The sequence below is a fragment of the Elaeis guineensis genome, chromosome 14, assembly GCF_000442705.2.
Source record: "Elaeis guineensis isolate ETL-2024a chromosome 14, EG11, whole genome shotgun sequence".
In the NCBI taxonomy this organism is placed as follows: Eukaryota; Viridiplantae; Streptophyta; class Magnoliopsida; order Arecales; family Arecaceae; genus Elaeis; species Elaeis guineensis.
Window position 1 is genome coordinate 66,872,833 of NC_026006.2, and position 19,631 is coordinate 66,892,463.

Consider the following 19,631-nt stretch of genomic DNA (forward strand, 5'->3'; position numbering starts at 1 on the left):
AGATATTAGAATAAATTCAATAATTATATATATAATTTTATTAGAAATATTTGTATCAAATATGAATTATCATTATTTGAGAATTTATCAAATATTTATTTTTTAAATATTTATTTTTTAAAAATAAATAAGAGGTTTATAAATTTTTTTATTATTTTTTTATTATCGAATACGATAAATTGATATAAAAACTATCCTCAACCAAACGGCCCTTGCATGAAAAAAAAAATTTGAACTTCTTTCATGCGAGTCCCGTGTGGGAACGGTCGCTTTGAAACCCATGCAGATGGATGAATAAATGCAATCCAAAGAGCAATTTTTTTTTTTTTTCTGTGCAAAAGATACAACACAAGGTCCTACTAAAATACAGAGGGAGGTATGGCTTATGATTGGCGATGATTGAAAAAAGCGGAATCCACTTTTCTACGGAGATACTTTTTAGAAAGGGACATCGAAGAGAGGAAAGTATCTCTGTGTCCGATAGTGACGCAAGATTTTAAGCAGCTGGTCCACGGAGATCAACAACACCAGCTTCTTGATTTTTTTTTTGTTATGGATTTACCGTAACAACACCAGCTTTATTTGCTATGGGTCAACCATCATAAACTACTTATTACAATTTAGTAAGCCTATAAACCATATGTAGAATGGCATGCTATAGGAGTTGATGGATAATATCGATTTAAAATTTAAAATAAATATTAAATAAAAAATATTTATAAAAAATTATATAAAAAAATAATTATAAAAAATTAAAAGAAAAAAATAAATCTATCCTAAGAAGAATAAAAATCAAAACATCACAAAGACATTTCATGAAATATGAAAGAGTCTCCACGTACATAAATAATCTCTTCTCTTTTTCTTTCCATCACAATCTTCTATACAATTTTTTTACCATCTTCTACGTACAAAGAAGACATCCAAGATCTCTTTAAATAAAGCACCACATGGATTGTTTAAAAATATTTTTAAAAATTTGGAGGAAGAAAAATAATTTGCAAAACTACAATCTCTAGAGAATGTGCTTTCACCGTCCATTATAGTATGAACCTAGAAAAATATTTCCACTCATTTGAGAATATTAGTCTCTTCAAAGATCTTCTTGGAGCAAAACCTAACACCGTTTTGAAAAATACAACGATCATTTTCTTTCCATTGCCCTTTTTTTCTCCTTTCTCGTGTTCCAATCACTTTCAGATTATTATCTTCTAGAAAAAGTTAGATGAAGAGTTCTGTTCCTTCCGTCTTCCCCCTCCAAACGTTCCGTCGCAAAGAAGACAAACTAAGTGCTCCAAAATTTTACTGGATTCCATTAAATTACACAGTAGCATCTTTAAATTGGCGAGCCTTTTAAGCAGAATTAGAGAAAAAAGTCACAGAGATTCACAAGCTGCATTCACGTATGGTCTATTAACAATTTGAAGACGCTAACGGCGGAAAAAAGACAAACACATGAGTAGATTAACGAGAACTAAGCATAGAACCGGTCTCATCGCGACGACCACGATGACGACTTTGACTCGCCAAAAACAGAGCCATATCCGGTTCGCTGACCGGAATAAGCCTCCAAACCGTCCAAGCCGGAGAAAACATCCGACAAGCGGCTCCTCACGTCCTCCGGCGAGAACCTCACCACCGCTGAGTCGCCGAGCACCGCCCGGCACTTCTCGTAGAAACCCCGGTACGCCGGCACGATCATGCCCCGGACCGCCGCCCTCGCCTCCTCCCTCAACCCAGCGTCCGCCACCACCCACTCCGCCTGATTCCGGCACGCTTCCTCCAGCCCCGCATGGAAGGTCCGCATCCGCTCCCGCATCTCCGCGGCCCCACCTCCCCCGCCGGGATCGCCGCCGCGACCTTGCTCCAACCCAGCCGCTCGAAGTTGGAAGCGTACTGCCTCGCTTTCGCCGCATGCCGCGCCGCCCACTCCTCTCCGACAAGGTGCCTCAGCCGAGTACTCCCCCGAACCTTGTTCACTATATACTGAAGATTGTTAGCGAGGAAGAGATAGGATAGCGACACCTCCCGGTAGAGCTCTGCCTTGTCGTTAAGCTTGCAGAGGAGTACAAGAATAAGCCGTGCGAGCCGAACGGCGACCGGATACCCAGGGTTCTCCTCGTAATTGAAGGTGGAGGCGGCGGAGGAGGGAGCCGGCGACGGCGGTGCCGACGCCTGCGACGTGTCCAAGAAAATTTCCGGAAGCGCGGACGGCACGTGAACAGAGGAGTCGGCGAAGATGTCCGCCAAAGCGGCGTCGTAGTCAGCAAGCAAGGCGACGAAGTCCATAGAATGGCGGGTCAACGGATGGATCCCACCACCGGGGATCGGCGATTTGGAGGTGTCCTTCTGCATGGCCGCCTCGAAGTCGGCGATGGTGGCCCGGGCCGCTTCGCCGAGTTTGACAAGCGAATTCAGCGCCTGAGTTGGAACCGCCGCGGTGGATTCAAAAGAAAAGACGGGCTCGATCTCCAGCCAGAGCTCGGCGATTGCATCGTAGAGCTCCAATATCCGGAACATCTTCTCCGGCGACCGCTTCGATTTTGCCATCAATTCGGGAAAGCTGAGGAATTGGACGGCGGCGTCTCTAGCGATGTCCGCGAAGCATGCCTCCCGGATGGAATCGGACCCGGAGAAGACGTGGTCCAAGAGTATCCGCTCGCCCGAGAAGAGCGTCTTCACGGCGACCCGAGACGCACCGAGCCAAGTTCGGATTTTTGAGTCGAGCGACTCCCAGTCCAGCTTCTGGATTTGGGACGGGCGAAGCTTCTCGAAACCAAGGCGGTAGAGGCACTCGTCGATGATGGACTTGCGGAGGATCTTGTAGATCCGGAAGCATTCCTTCCCGTACCCGGCCGAGATCATGGTCTCAGCGATTGCGTGGAGGTCAGCCATGGCAACAGCGGCGGCAAGCTCGACCTCGCCGATGGACTCCCCGGCGGCACGGATGTCATCCTCCGGTGACCCACCGGCATCGTCTTCGGCGTCGGAGACGCTGGAGCCCGACGACCGGGCGGAGACGGACTCCGGGTCGAGGCGGTCGCGGTTGGCGGAGAGGATCTGGTAGAACTCTTTCTCGAGGCGGCGCATGGCGGCTTGCATCAGATTCTGGGCGAGGACCAGCGTGTCGGATCCCGACACCAGGTTCCCCTTGTCAGAGACGAAATCGAGCATGGCGCGCTGGAGGTCGGAGACGGCAAGGAGAAAGCGGTGGGCCTCGGCGCGGTCCTCGTAGAAGAGGGAGGTGATCTTGGCGAAGGAGGCGGCGTCCGGGTCCCACTTGGTGATGATGGCCTCCACGGCCGTCACCTTCTCCTCCATCATGGTGGCGGAGGAGCTCTGCTGCTGCTGGTGAGGAGAAGGCGGAGCAGGGGATCGGCCATCATGATGATGGAAAGAGAAGTGGGAGGGGAGGAGTCTTCTAATCCCTTTTCTCGGCATCCTTGGTAGGTAAGGGAAGAAGCAAAGCAGTCACCTGAGAGAGAGAGGCAGAGGAGCTAGAAGTAGAGAAACAGGCTCCTTTCGGCTCCAAAATTCGTTACACTGCAACCACGGTGGAGCCATATATATAGACACACATAAAGGGACACCGCCAAAGAGGGGGAGTTATGCTCCATGTTGGAAGGGGTAACGTAGGATGGAGAAAATGACGTGGTGGAGGACGTAACATAATGCGGACAGGGCCCAGTTGATGGCGTATCATCTTACAACAAACAACTTCGACTTTTACACCGTATATCTACGGATGATAATTGAATCGGATTGAATTATAAATGGATCAGATTATATATTGAATCAAAAAATATTAAATTTAAATTTAATTTATTTATTAAATAGATCATTCGATTCAATTTTTTTGATCTATTTATTAAATAGATAATTTATTTAATCAATCCGATCCAATCTATTTAACATATTTATTAAATAAATAATATATTTACTAAATTCAGTCTCGAGGATAAGTTTTTAATAATGACTTCTTCAAATCATTTTTTTGCAGTCTGCTCATCATTGCGGACATTGCGACCGACTGGTCTAGATCATGAACTTCAAGTGTAGCTGCATTAAAGCGGCTAACAAATGATTGAATGGCCTCCTCCTCCTTTTGCTTGACAGTGTGGAGGTAGTCCGAATGCTTCTGTTGCCTGCTAACAAAATGACAGATGAAAGATCGGCTCAGTTGCTTGAAGGAGTGGATCGAGACCGACTTCAAATCAAAATATCTGTGCCTAACTGCCCCCTTCAGAGTGGATGGGAATGCTCGGCACAGGATTGCATCAGTTACTTCTTGAAGGAGCATCACTGCCTTGAAGCTTTCTAGATGATCGATGGTTTCCACCATTCCGTCGTAGCTATCTAGCTGAGGAATCTTGAAATGATGAGATAGGGGCTCTTGCATGATCTGAGAGTCGAAAGGCAGGTCGTTGATGAACCCATCATACAATGCTAGTTCCTGATAGTAGATCGCCTTGATCCGCTGGTCCAAGTCTCGAAGATGCCACTCGACGTCGGTGTCTCAAACTGTGTGGGCTCCTGACTGCTGAAGGGATCGTCGATCGAGGGTTGAGTCGTGCCTCGATCAAGGACTTTGAGATCACCGCCACCTCGATTTCGGGCTTCTGGGGTGGCTCTGGTGGGTCTGCCTCCTCTTTGGACTCTGAGGAGCAACTTGCGGCTGATTAGGTAATGGTGCTGTCACTTGCGGCATTGGGTCTAGCCACGGAGCTATAGATGGTGGAATCGGAGCAGCCTAATGGGGTGACAATGCCATCGATGGGGGTGTTGGGCAGCCTGGATCAACTAGACGATGGCCGTCAGGGTCTGAATCTGCTGGGAAAGCAGGTTGAACTGCTCCGCCATCACCACCGTCGACTGTGGAGGTGGAGGGTTTTCCGTAACCACTGACGAAGCCGCATGGTTAACCTGGCTCTCCTCTGGTTGTACGATGGCGTTGGTGTGGTGGGATGACGTTCTTCTAGGTGCCATGGGTGCTCTATCTCGATCTGCATTCCTCCAAGTAGGGACGGTCCCTTCCTTTAGCACCAACCTATTGGTGCGAGATTTCGGCCAACACCAAAGGAGTTGGAGCGGACGATCGAGATCTGTCTCCCAAAGGAGAGACCTATAAGAAAAATTTCGATCGGAAGTTGCTCCGGTGGGGACCTTTCGATGCTCAAGTCGGTATCTCATTCAACAGAGGGAAGAGCGTGAAGAGCAAAGTGATGGCTTACCTTAGGTTTGAGCTTGTAGATTGTCAGGATAGGCTGTCTGATATCAGATTGTTAGTCATGGGAGTCCATATCGCCATGTGGCCAAATTTTGAAAGTTTGTCAGGATATTCTGTCCACCATGTTCCAGAAGTTTGTTATGATATTTGTTCGATTGCTCTGATTATCCAGTTGGTCGATGCATTTAAATCGACCAGATTGATCCGAGGTCTTATCAACGACATTTGAGGGGCCATCAACAGCAATCGGTCGGTGGAAGAGTGTCGACAGCCACTGAAAGGGTAATTGGGCGAGTCGTTATTGGTGAATAAGGCCGAATAAGAGTTGGATGTTATGACTATTTTCTTGGAAAGAGGGCCTTTGGTCGAGAGTTAGGCTGATCACTAAGTATGAGGTTTGTTCGCTGTCGATGCTTGTTCGATAAAAAATTGATGGCTATGAACAGATGACCAATCGGTCTGCGTCGTTTATAATAGCTCTAGAAGCCGATACTAGTAGGTAGGCCGTCAGGGGGCACCGACGATTCTGCACAAGACTCGTCAAGTTATACCAACGAATCCTCAACATCAACTTTCACTTAGCCGATGTAAGCTGAAGGTTAGCTGTAGCTTAACTGGATAGAGGCCGATCATGAGTTGGCCACGTCTTCGCACTACCAAGAATTGGGCCCGACTATCTTGGGCCTTGAGCTTCTTCACATTTTCGGCCGTGCAAATTTTCCCCCAACAGGTCTGATTTTCAAAAATCCATGCCAATGGTTTCGACCTGTCCTCTCCGTTGAAACCTGGAGAAATTATAGGTTAAATTAAATCTGAATTCAATTGATATCTTGTTTCCTGTCTGAAGATAACAACAATACATTGTCGTAAATACCCAAGTAGGGATGTCTTTTAGTCTTTTTCTTTAAAGTCTTAAATGGATTTAAGAGCATGATTGGTGTTGCACGAAAGTACTGATATTACAGCTCCAAGGTTACGGAGATGCAGCTCAGAGCCTCCTGCATGAATCTACGCTAGCCTGTATTATTATGTTATGCACTTCTGCAGCTCAACTTGCATAGATTTGTAGTTTGCTCTTGTGTCATTGGTCTACCATGAAGTCATCCCTTTGTAATCTTTCGGTATAAATTTTTACATTTTGCTATCCATAGTACCAACGGCATCACAAATCAACTTTAGCGATCATTACTTCGATAATACGATCATCTCATTCAATGATCAAGTTGAGCTTTGCGCCACTTGGTATCCAGCTTTTTCTAAAATGTGATCGTGCTTGATGGGATGAATGAGAGCGATCTGCCTTGCATTTACCCACGAAGAAATATCATGTTGAGAAGTTCTTAACCTTGAGAGTCGTTTCCTCTGATCTGAATAATAAATGGGGGCTGATCCTTCAGTCTCCACTTTCTTCTTCTTCTTCCAAAAAAAAAAAAAAAAAAAAAAGACAGTCGTTGTTTTCATTTAGATTCGTCAGCATGTTGAATATCCATAAACAAGTTGGCAATTTGAGGTTGCAGGGACAACATCTACAATGGAAAGGACAAGCAGATTAATTGGAAAGACCCTTGGCTCTCAGCCATTCCTCTTTATCCGTGTTTCCCTCATATCTCTCAAGCTCGCCATTGAAATCCAGCACTGCTATCAAATTCTATAATGCCAGAAGCAATGAAATCTCAAGGCAGCTTCTCTCTCTCTCTCTCTGCTGCTGCAGAAGCAGATCTGCCCTTCATCTTAGCTCGGGTCAGGACTCTGTTTGCTGGCAAATAAATCCTAATGGATGTTTCTCTTGCTCTTCACTTTATCTCTTCATCTCATCTAAAGGAATGAGATGGGACCTAGCTTCTAGACTGTGGACCATACAGGCTTGTCTAAAGATTAAGCGCTGCCTTTAGCATCGCTTCTTAACAAAATCAATACCAGAGATAATCTGTTCTGAAAATCTGGTTGATGTTTGATGGCTATATCTTTTGTGGTGACTCTTTAGAATCTGTGACTCATCTATTTTATTAGCTGCACCTTCGCTAATAGCATTTAGAACCTGTTTTGTTCTTGTCTCTCTATGCCTACTTTCCCAAGAAGATTGAGAAAACTCTGCACTAATTGGAAGCAATCCAACTTTCCAAAAGATGTGCATCTTGCCATTCTTATGTTAGTTGCTATCCTAATCGGAGCTGCTAGCAGAAAAGAATGTCTAGATTTTTTTGAGTAGACTTCCTCTCCCACTACCATTGCTTAGGTGATAGCAAATCTATTAAATAACTAGTCTCTGCTGTGTGAGGAGAAGAGTTTGTTTGGTATTATGAGCATTTGGATAGAGCTAAAGTCTGTGTGCTCCTACGGAATTCCAAAATCTCCAGACTAAGGCCCCTTTGCTCCGTGGAAAAGCTTCCTGTGGATATTGCCCTTCCGCTTCTCTCTCTCTGGGTCTTAGCTGGATGGTTTTCTGCTGCTAAATAGTCTACTCCTTTTTTGGTCGCCCATGATATTTTTTTTGAGACAATGACCAAGAATCTTCGCAGCTTGTGAGCCCCTGATCTCTTGATACAATTGTGCTTAACGATTATCTTCTGAGTCTATTTTGGGCCCGCTCCTACTGGCTGTACATTTACTTCTGATGAATAAATTCTGGTGGATAGAGCAATCTGTTAGCCTCCATCTTCCTTAGCGAGAGAGCGAGAGAGAGAGAGAGAGAGAGCGCGCGCGCATCACGCTGCAAAACTTTCTTTTTTTTTTTTTTGTTTTTTGATGTAATGGGATGCTGAAAGCGGCCACCCAGCATTTATTGCGACAAAGAGAGAGTTGTACAATAGAAAGACAGAGATGGGAGGTCGGATTCACAGACGAATAAACGTAAACTGGTGCAGGGTGGTCCGGTTTTATAATTTCAGAAATAACCAGAGGGCAGAAGAAGCACAGAGCACAGATTGAAGTCGGATAATCCCCAATTAACCTCACTAACTTTCCTCAAAAATCTTGCCAAAATCACCAAGCTTGGAAGCATTGCAAAGAATCGATCAATCTTTGATAAGATTAATTTCATTAAGAGATACCAAAGCATGGGAAGAAGTTCTTTGAGAAATTTCTCTATATCCAATCAAAACATAGGAATCTAAAGGAAGACATAGGATGCAGAACCCCCAGGGCCAAACAACAATATTTCCAAAGGTTGGAGAAGAGAATAAAATTTGAGAAGATTGATTGCAAATAACACAATTGCCCAAATTTCGGCCAAGCTTCTTGCTAAGAAGTTCTCTAGTGTTTAGCCTTTTCTTCCAACATAGCCATATAAAATATTTGTCTTTCAAAGGCACGTAAAGATCCCAAGAGAAGCAGAAAACTTACACTTGATACCACTGAATTATTAAACCGATACATTGAAGAAGTGCTGAAGGACCCACAAGTTTCCGCTTTCCAGTAGAGCTTATACTCCTCCTGATCTAATCTCTCCTGTATATTCCTTCTGTAAAGTTAATCTAGCTTTAATAAATGCCCTGTGGCACCTTGACTCCCCTTCTCATCAAAAAAAAATATTTTGCCTATGACTTCATTGTTTCTAGCTATTTTTGTGTTATTTGCAGCAGCCCTTAGAAGATCTCGCTGGACACTGTTAATATTTGTGATAAGATATTTCGTTCAGTCTAACATAAGATAGGATCATTTTTTTTCATGCATTCGTGATTATATTATTCTTCAAGCAGATGCCACTTCTCGATGCATGATAAGACCATGCTTATTGGAGTTGGATTTGGCTAAGTACACCTTTACAACAATTATGAGAAAATATGAGGCATATATGCTGTCTGTGCCAGTGTTGAAGCACAGTTCCTGAGTTTAAATTTGAAGTTTCTTTTTATGCAAAAACCTGTTCTAATTTTCTTCCATAGATATGATAACTTGTCTTTACTTGCATTTTCTGTTCCAGATTGTCTCAATGCAATATATATGAAGCAGGACAGACAAATATGGTTTTTAAATACAAGCCTGCGAAGGTAGGCTTTCTGTTTAGAGAGAATTAGCACATTTTTTTTCGCAATGTTTCTTCATTTGAAAAGGTCTTTTCCAAACAAGTGTACGCAATGTTTTGTTTAAATTTGTATTTGGTGATTGAGATGACTTCAGCCAGAGCTGGGTCACTACAACAATAACGAATGCCTGCTTTTATTAGATCCTTAGTACCAAGGGTCTGACTTTTAGCTCCAAGATGACATGCTCACAGTTCTAGTATAGTCTTAGGACTCCCAGTGCGTTAAGAGTTTCTATAGAACTCTATAAGGATGAGATCAAGCAGTAGTCTGGCTATGCGATGTTTTATTTCTGATGTTCAAACAAGTAATACAGTCTGTTTTTTATGTAAAGGGAGGCTGAAGGGCGGCCAACCAGATTTTATTAAAGATGGAAGAATAGAAGAAAAAATAAGAATTGCAGCACTCCCTTGCATAGATAAAAACTTGAAAGACCAAATTCGTGATCAACCATCTGATCAAATAAGGATTAATCACCTCATAGCACAGCTGGTAGATTTTAACTCTCGTCTGAATTCTTCCAAAAACTGACATGAGATTGGTATCACTGAGAGAAGACCTATCATTAAAAGCATGCAGAACTTCAGCAGCTACCACATTGACTAAGTATTGCCTTTCGAGAATGATTCTTAAATTCTTCTCTCTCCAACATGCCAAAGTTATTGCTGCATGAAGCATGAGAATGACCAGCTAAGCTATTTTGAAAAATTCCTTCTTTCTCCAATCAAGAAGGAAATTTGAAGGAGGACAATGGATGCAGAAGCCATAGTAAGGAGTAATATCCTTTCAGATACTAGAGAAGAAATAACAGTTCGAGAAGAGAGGAGCATGATGGCATCTTAATCCTCCAGGTCATCAATCTTGAATTGAAAAAATCAGCAACACCACCATTTTTCTTTTTCTTTTTTTTTGGGTGGAATACAGGGTTCATAACAACAAAAAAAAAGAAGAGAAGAAAACAGAGTTTTAAACATACACGCCAACACAAAGTATCAGGACCTTTGAAAAGCAACACCATAAGCATCAGCATGTAACAAATTCAAAAGCAACACCACCATTTTTCTTATTACTACACTTTACAACAAGGGAAAGATCAATTGAAGCAGGCATTACAAATTCAACCGTCATAATTTTTCATACCCAAGCAATTTTTTTTACTTCTATATTTCTTCTCCAACAATTTTACTTCTATATTTCTTCTTGTCATAATTGAAGCAGGCATTACAAATCTACAGTTGAGCTGGTAGGCTGAGTCTACGTCATAATTTTTCTTCTAACTGCTGCTACTTGAGTTACCTATGTCTGAAACACGTGGCTTAGACGTACAAGCCCATGTGTTATCATATACCATCGGAAGTTTTTAACTTTCTTAGGGGCTGTTCGGTCTGGAACTCCTGCTACATTGTTTATTTATTAATATTGTATGTTAACGGTATCGGTCCCCCAATGGCCCCATTTAATATGTGATGTTTTTTTTTTTTTTTGGTAGAGATTTAATATGTGATGTTTGCCATGCCGTTCTTTGACTTTTCTTGTTTAACTTTTCTTCCAGATGTTATCTGTTGAATTTCTACATCTCCTATACCTACTGTTTTCTTATAAACTTCTCTCACCTTGGTATTTCATCTCACGGCACTTACACTCCCTAACATCCCCTATGAGAGTTTCTATGCCTTTCGATGAGTAAAATTATTAGGTGAACCAAATCTATCTTGAGTATAGGATGAAATGAATTTATCTATTACAGCAAGCACAAATATAGAGCACACACAGATTCGTACAATCACATAAAATAGAGAAGAGAAGAAAAACAAACACAGGATTTATGTGGTTCGGTTGAAAAGCCTACGTCCACGAACAAGACACCAGAGAAAAATTTCACTACGATGAAAAGAGAGATACAATCATTCAAAACTCTCCAAATCCTAGCCGCAATTTGATTTTTCAAATCTCTCTCACAAAACCTCCGCTACCACCACAGACCTCCCAAAAAATTTCATTCAGGTCGCAACGCGGGCTTTTCGGATCGGATCATAGTTCCAGCCCATAAAAAATATCCAAAAATTCAAACCACATTAATATTATCTAATATTTTTACGAGATGAAATAAATCAATCTATAATGATTTATATATCCTACATCTACATTGGATCAGGTCCATCTAATAATTTCTCATTCACTGACCGTTTATGGTATTGAATTTATAAGAAAGATATATTTACTAAAATCATTTTTTTATAATTTGAAAGAGAGGAGGTGATAAAAGTTCTTACTGGACATTTTATTAATCCATTTATCATGCCATCATGAACGTCTCTAACATGCTTGATATCCCAGATTGGTCTTCTTTCAATGTCTATAGACTTGAGACACTATCCTCAATCAATGAATGTCCTCCGATCGACACTGTGAACATGGTTTAGTATATGAGTAACCAGGCAGACGCACACAAATGAATACACACAAACACATCATGCACTCACGAGCACGGGCGTGCACAGACGGACGGCACTTCCAGACACAACAAGAAACTTTTTACCTGCACCATTAGAACCCTAGTTCTCAACTTAACGGATGGATCGTATCTTTAGAATCCATTTGATTGGAATATATCATATTACAGAATAATTTAATAATTTTTAAAATTTATTTATTTAAAAAAATAATTAGAAAAAAAATAATTTTTATTATATTTGATTGGTGAAAAAATTACTCCAAAAAATAATATTGAAAAGATATTACTATATTTGATTGATTTTAAATTTACATAAGAATATAATCAAATTTATAAATATATTTTTGAACATAAAATATTTTTTTAATATTAAGATAGCACTATCATCTCCGATTAATTTTATATAATAACTATAATCACATGATCTTTTACATAATACTATCTTCATCTTAATTTTTTTTTACATAAGCTCTTTATTAAAAAAATTTGAAAAGACATCAGAATAAATTCAATAATTATATATACAGTTTTATTGAAGATATTTTTGTTAAATATGAATACGATCGTTCGAAAATTTATCAACTATCAATCTTTCATGATATTTATTTTATTTTTTTAAAAAATAAATAAAAAAGTTATTAATTTTTTATTATTATTTTTATATTAAATATGATAAATTGATAAAAAAATTATCTCCTACCAAACGGCCTTTGAGATGAAAGAAAAATTCAACTTCTTTCATGCGAGTCCTACGTGGGAACGGTCCCTTTGAAGTCCATGTAGATGGATGAATAAATGCAATCCAAAAAGCAATCATTTTTTTTTCTGTGCAAAAGATACAACCCAAGGTCCTAGTAAAAATAAAGAGGGAGGCATGGCTTATGATTGGCGATGATTGAAAAAAAGCTGAATGCACTTTTCTACGGAGATATTTTTTAGAAAGGGACATCGAAGAGAGGAAAGTATCTCTGTGTATAGGATAGTGTCGCAAGATTTTAAGCAGGTGGCCCACAGAGATCAACAACACCAGCTTCTTGAATTTTTTTTTAGTTATGGGTTTACCATAACAACACCAGCTTTATTTGCTCTGGGGTCAACCATCGTAAACTATTTAAATATTACAATTTAGTAAGTCTATAAACCATACATAGAATGATATACCACATAGAGTTGTACGATCATATCAATTCAAAATTTAAAATAAATATTTAATAAAAAATATTTATGAAAAATCATATAAAAAAAATAATTGTAGAAGAAAAATTAGAGAAAAAAATAAATCTATTCAAAAAAATAAAAATTAAAACATCACAAAGATATTTCATGAAACTATGAAAAAGTCTTCGCACATACAAATAATCTCTCTTTTTTTTTTTTTTCTACCACAATCTTCTATACAATTTTTTCGTCATCTTTCACACACAAAGAAGACACGAAAGATTTTTTTAAATAAAGCACCATACGGATTGTTTAAAAGTATTTCTAAAAATTTGGAGGAAGAAAAATAATTTACAAAAGTACAATCTTTAGAGAATGCATTTTCACCATCCATTCCGCTAAGATGGTATGAACCTAGAAAAATATTTCCATCCTTTTGAGAATATTAGTCTCTTTAAAGATCTTGCTTGGAGCAAAATCTAACACCGTTTTGAAAAATACAACGATCATTTTCTTTCCATTGCCCTTTTTTTCTCCTTTCTCGTGTTCCAATCACTTTCAGATTATTATCTTCTAGAAAAAGTTACATGAAGAGTTCTGTTCCTTCCGTCTTCCCCCTCCAAACGTTCCGTCGCAAAGAAGACAAACTAAGTGCTCCAAAATTTTACTGGATTCCATTAAATTACACAGTAGCATCTTTAAATTGGGGAGCCTTTTAAGCAGAATTAGAGAAAAAAGTCACAGAGATTCATACATGAACATGGAGTGGATTAACTTCTAAATTTATGAACGAAAACGATGATAAGCAATAATTCACAAGCTGCATTCACGTATGTTCTACTAACAATAAGGAGACGCTAACGGCGGAAAAAAGACAAACACATGAGTAGATTAACGAGAACTAAGCATAGAACCGGACTTATCGCGAGGACCACGAGGACGACTTTGACTCGCCGGAAACAGAGCCATATCCGGTTCGGTTACCGGAATAAGCCTCCGAACCGTCCGAGCCAGAGAAAACCTCCGACAAGCGGCTCCTCACGTCCTCCGGCGAGAACCTCACCACCGCAGAGTCGCCGAGCACCGCCCGGCACTTCTCGTAGAAACCCCGGTACGCTGGCAAGATCATGCCCCGGACCGCTGCCCTCGCCTCCTCCCTCAACCCAGCGTCCGCCACCACCCACTCCGCCTGGTTCCGGCACGCCTCCTCCAGCCCCGCATGGAAGGTCCGCATCCGCTCCCGCATCTCCGCCGGCCCCACCTCCCCCGCCGGGATCGCCGCCGCGACCTTGCTCCAACCCAGCCGCTCGAAGTTGGAAGCGTACTGCCTCGCTTTCGCCGCGTGCTGCGCCGCCCACTCCTCTCCGAGAAGGTGCCTCAGCCGAGTACTCCCCCGAACCTTGTTCACTATATACTGAAGATTATTCGCGAGGAAGAGATAGGATAGCGACACCTCCCGGTAGAGCTCTGCCTTGTCGTTAAGCTTGCAGAGGAGTACAAGAATAAGCCGTGCGAGCCGAACGGCGACCGGATACCCAGGGTTCTCCTCGTAATTGAAGGTGGAGGCGGCGGAGGAGGGAGCCGGCGACGGCGGTGCCGACGCCTGCGACGTGTCCAAGAAAATTTCCGGAAGCGCGGATGGCACGTGAACAGAGGAGTCGGCGAAGATGTCCGCCAAAGCGGCGTCGTAGTCAGCAAGCCAGGCGACGAAGTCCATGGAATGGCGGGTCAACGGATGGATCCCACCACCGGGGATCGGCGATTTCGAGGTGTCCTTCTGCATCGCCGCCTCGAAGTCGGCGATGCTGGCCGGGCCGCTTCGCCGAGTTTGACGAGCGAATTCAGCGCCTGAGTTGGAACCGCCGAGGTGGATTCAAAAGAAAAGACGGGATCGATCTCCGGCCAGAGCTCGGCGATTGCATCGTAGAGCTCCAATATCCGGAACATCTTCTCCGGCGACCGCTTCGATTTTGCCACCAATTCGGGAAAGCTGAGGAATTGGACGGCGGCGTCTCTAGCGATGTCCGCGAAGCATGCCTCCCGGATGGAATCGGACCCGGAGAAGACGTGGTCCAAGAGTTTCCGCTCGCCCGAGAAGAGCGTCTTCACGGCGACCCGAGACGCACCGAGCCAAGTTCGGATTTTTGAGTCGAGCGACTCCCAGTCCAGCTTCTGGATCTGGGACGGGCTAAGCTTCTCGAATCCTAGGCGGTAGAGGCACTCGTCGATGATGGACTTGCGGAGGATCTTGTAGATCCGGAAGCATTCCTTCCCGTACCCGGCCGAGATCATGGTCTCAGCGATTGCGTGGAGGTCAGCCATGGCAACGGTGGCGGCAAGCTCGACATCGCCGATGGACTCCCCGGCGACACGGATGTCATCGTCCGGTGACCCGCCGGCATCGTCTTCGGCGTCGGAGACGCTGGACCCCGACGACCGGGCGGAAACGGACTCCGGGTCGAGGCGGTCGCGGTTGGCGGAGAGGATCTGGTAGAACTCCTTCTCGAGGCGGCGCATGGCGGCTTGCATCAGATTCTGGGCGAGGACCAGCGTGTCGGATCCCGACACCAGGTTCCCCTTGTCGGAGACGAAATCGAGCATGGCGTGATGGAGGTCGGAGACGGCAAGGAGGAAGCGGCGGGCCTCGGCGCGGTCCTCATAGAAGAGGGAGGTGATCTTAGCGAAGGAGGAGGCGTCCGGGTCCCACTTGGTGATGATGGCCTCCACGGCCGTCACCTTGCCCTCCATCATGGTGGCGGAGGAGCTCTGCTGCTGCTGGGGAGGAGAAGGTGGAGCAGGGGATCGGCCATCATGATGACGGAAAGAGAAGTGGGAGGGGAGGAGGCTTCTCATCCCTTTTCTCGGCATCCTTGGTAGGCAAGGGAAGAAGCAAAGCAGCCACCTGAGAGAGAGACGAAGAGAGAGAAGCAGAGGAGCTAGAAGTAGAGAAACAGTCTCTTTTCGGCTCCAAATTCGTTACACTGCAACCACGGTGGAGCCATATATATACACACACATGCAAAGGGGCACCGCAAAATGACGTGGTGGGGGACGTAGCATAATGTAGACAGGGCCCATTTGATGGCGTATCATCTTACAACAAACAACTTCGACTTTTGCACCGTATATCTACGGATGACGACAAACAAATCAGGTCGAATCAGATAGGGGATAGTAATAGAAAACATCAAATTTAAATTTAATTTATTTATTAAATAAATTAAAATTTTAATCTGAATCCAACCTATTTAATAGACAAATCATCAGATTCGATTCTTTTAATCTATTTATTAAATAAATAATTTATTTAATTAATTCTATCTAATCTATTTAATATATTTATTAAATAAATAATATATTTACTAAATCCATCCCGACCAGACCTATTCAATCCGATTGCTGAAGAAAATTGATTGTTTTTGATCCAATACTATTTAAATTTTAATCTGTTTTGTTTAACCTTAACAACAAACTTAAATATTGTTGGATATAAAATACCTCCCAGCCGAAGTTCGTGATAGGGGCAGCCCTCCGGGGATCCTACTGACGTCAGACCTCCGACGACACCTCGCCGAACCTCTCTGGCGGCGAGCCTCTGCAACATTCCCAAGTTCTGCCGATGGATGAACCCCACCAACGTCGACCGGATTCACCATGACGGGCGGATTCCACCCAAGTTCGGCGGTGGTCGACCACCTGCTGGAAGACTTCGTCCGGACTCCTACGGGAGCCGGACTTCATCCCCGACCTCAACTGCTGGAAGGCTTCGTCCGGACTCCTACGGGAGCCGGACTTCGTCCCCGACCTCAACTATTGGAAGGCTTCGCCCGGACTCCTACGGGAGCCGGGCTCCGTCCTCGATCTTAACTGCTGGTAAACTTGTCCGGACTCCTAAAGGAGCCGGACTTCGCCCCTGACTTTAATTGCAGGTAGACTTCGCTCGGACTCCCACGGAAGCCAGATCTCGTCTCCGACTCCGGCCACAGGAAGACTTCGTCCGGACTCCTACAGGAGCCGGACTTCGTCCCCGACCTCAACTGCTGGAAGGCTTCGTCCGGACTCCTACGGGAGCCGGACTTCGTCCCCGACTTCAACTGCTGGAAGGTTTCGCCCGGACTCCTACGGGGGCCAGGCTTCGTCCCCGACCTCAACTGCTGGAAGGCTTCGCCCGGACTCCTACGGGAGCCGGGCTCCATTCCCGACCTCAACTGCTGGTAAACTTCGCCCGGACTCCTACGGGAGCCAGATCTCGTCTCCGACTCCGGCTGCGGGAAGACTCTGTCCAGACTCCCACGGGAGCCGGACCTCATCCCCGACTTCGACTGAAGGAAGACTTCGTCGGACTCCTACAGGAGCCGGACTCCGAGCTTCTCTCAGACGGGTAGCTAGCCACCTCTCTCCTCCAGACACTCCAGCCGAACTTCGGCCGACAAGCCTGGACCCCCTAGCAAGCCGCAGTAACGGCCACGACTCTGCTCCACTTCCTGTAACAGATTCCGCGTGGCTCCATCACTCCCTGGTAGGCCGCAGTAACAGCCACGACTCTGCTCCACTTCCTGCGACGGATTCCGCGTGGCTCCATTACTCCCTGGCAAACTACAATAATGGTCACGATTCTATTCCACTTCCTGCGATGGATACCACGCGGTTCCTCCACCCTCTGGCAAGTCGCGACAACGGACGCCGCTCCACTCCCCGCAACAGACTCCACGTGGCATGTCCCGGTGACGGCCACGATCCCACTCCACTACTCTTCGCAACAAACTCCTCCTGACCCTGGATAGCCCACTACCAGACGGTTACGGATATCGCTATCAGTCTGTTACCCCTCCGCCTATAAAAGGGGGACCCCAGATACGTTACTCTGTAAGTTCTATTTTCTATCCCAAAACTCTGCTAAAATTTCCATTCGAGCACTCCATTCTTGTTGAGGCAGAGAACTGACTTGAGCGTCGGAGAGTCTTGCCGGAGCAACTCCAACTCGATTTAGACTTCTTTTGCAGGTCCCGACGGCGACCGCGACTCCCTCGACTCCAGCTTCTCCGACGCAGGTGGATTTTTATACCAACATGATTGGTGCTAGAGGAAGGACCGTGTCTTCACAGTACCCTTATTCTTAAAGGAGCGCCCAATAGGACCACCTCCGGTCATCTTCTCCGACATCCACTCCTCCTTCCCCCACTAGGTCTTCGCCCGATACCTCCCCACAAAGCATCCACACGGCGATCCACGGCCTCCGCGGCCAAATCTCAGGCTCCGCCTCACCACCAGTCTCCTAGCCTCTACTCCCTCCTCCGCGACAGCGGTTGGTGCGGAGCAATTCGACCTACTGGTGCAGCAGGTCAGAGGCCTCACTGAAGCTGTGCAGGCCTTGCAACAGCAGCAACTGCTGCAGGCATCAGTGCGATCGGAAAGAGCATCGTCAGAACTCCAAAATCCGACGGTGGGACGGGCCACTTGGGCCAGCCGCCCAGTCTTTCCCGGAAAGACGAATCCAAGGGTGGAAAGCCCCCAATCAGACCACGATTCCACCCCTGGAAGATCTCTACCTCCATCCTGCCAGAAGACCCTCGAGACCCGTAGTCGAGAGCATTTTCTGGATCGGAGGCTTCAGGAGATGAACCGGCGGATCGAGGAACTCCGCCACGCTCCCCCGCTTATGGTGAGGACATTTGTACTGACCCTCCCTTTTATCAAATGATCATGCAGGAACCGATCCCGCCAAACTTCAAGCTCCCTCAATTCGAAAGCTACGACTGGACTTCGGACCCGATTGACCACCTGGAGGCCTTCCAGACAATGATGCTACTTCATGGCGCACCTGACGCCATTCTATACCGAGCCTTCCCATCCACCTTGAAGGGAGCGGCGAGAAACTGGTACTCGATGCTGAAGTCGGGTACCACTTTTCCTTTGATCAGATGAGCCACCAATTTGTGGCCCATTTTGTCAGCAGCCGGCATCCCCAGAAGGGCTCGGAGTCCTTCATCAACATCAAGCAGAGGGAGGGGGAGTCCATTCGGGCCTACATCAACCGTTTTAATGTCGCCGCGCTGGAGGTCCGGAACTTGGACCAATCAGTAGCGATGGCCGCTCTGAAGGGCGGCCTTCAGAAGAACGACCTTTTGTTCCCCCTGGAGAAAAAGTATCCCAGAGATTTTGCTGACCTGTTGGCTCGGGCCGATGGATACGCCCGAGCGGAAGAAGCCTTTAAAATGAAGGATGAGGAGACCGCGAGAGAGCGACAGGCGGGAGACTCGAGTAAGCCCACAGTCGAAAAAAGGCCGAGAGAAGCTCGGCCACGTTCTCGAACTCCTTCCGGGCACAAGCGTGTCCAGACTCCTCTCCGGTACGCAGGCAGGGAAGCCCGGATCGTCGGGCTCGGTGGGGTTCTCCCCCAAGAAGATTCCGCAACTATGCCCCCCCTCAACACATCAAAAACTCAGGTACTGATGGAGGTCAGAGAGCTGCTCCCTAGGCTAGAGAGGATACGCACGCACCCAGGGAAGCGCAATCCTAACAAGTTCTGCCTCTACCATCGCGACCACGGCCACGACACGGAGGAATGCATCCAGCTCCGAGACGAGATCGAGGAGCTCATCCGACGAGGTCGGCTCGACAGATTCATTCGATGTCGACCTGAGGGTAGAGAAGATCGGCCAAGGGCCCTGCCGCAGCCTGAGCCACCAAGGAGGGAAGAGCAGCCCAGAGATCGGCCTCCAATCGGGATCATCAACTCTGTCTCTGGAGGACCTCGACAGGGAGCAGA

General features: G+C 45.3%; 2 protein-coding genes and 1 pseudogene across 2 annotated transcripts; all 3 read right to left on the bottom strand.

Moving 5' to 3' along the window:
* Positions 1–1,316: 1,316 nt before the first annotated feature.
* LOC105057050 (exocyst complex component EXO70H1-like) lies at positions 1,317–3,521 on the bottom strand (annotated as a pseudogene).
* Positions 3,522–3,946: 425 nt separating this feature from the next.
* On the bottom strand, positions 3,947–4,342 carry LOC140853667 (uncharacterized). The gene has a single exon (XM_073248318.1). The coding sequence runs from the start codon at positions 4,340–4,342 to the stop codon at positions 3,947–3,949; it is 396 nt and encodes a 131-aa protein (XP_073104419.1).
* A 9,267-nt stretch (positions 4,343–13,609) lies between these two features.
* LOC105057006 (exocyst complex component EXO70H1) lies at positions 13,610–15,834 on the bottom strand. The gene is given in 2 exon segments (XM_010939426.4): positions 13,610–14,671; positions 14,674–15,834. Coding segments are annotated over 2 exon segments (1,947 nt in total). The 5' UTR covers positions 15,731–15,834; the 3' UTR covers positions 13,610–13,781.
* Between the last annotated feature and the right edge of the window lie 3,797 nt (positions 15,835–19,631).

Excerpts from the sequence above, each read along its gene's own strand:
- LOC140853667 (XM_073248318.1), bottom strand. The coding sequence starts at position 4,342 with ATGGTGGAAACCATCGATCATCTAGAAAGCTTCAAGGCAGTGATGCTC.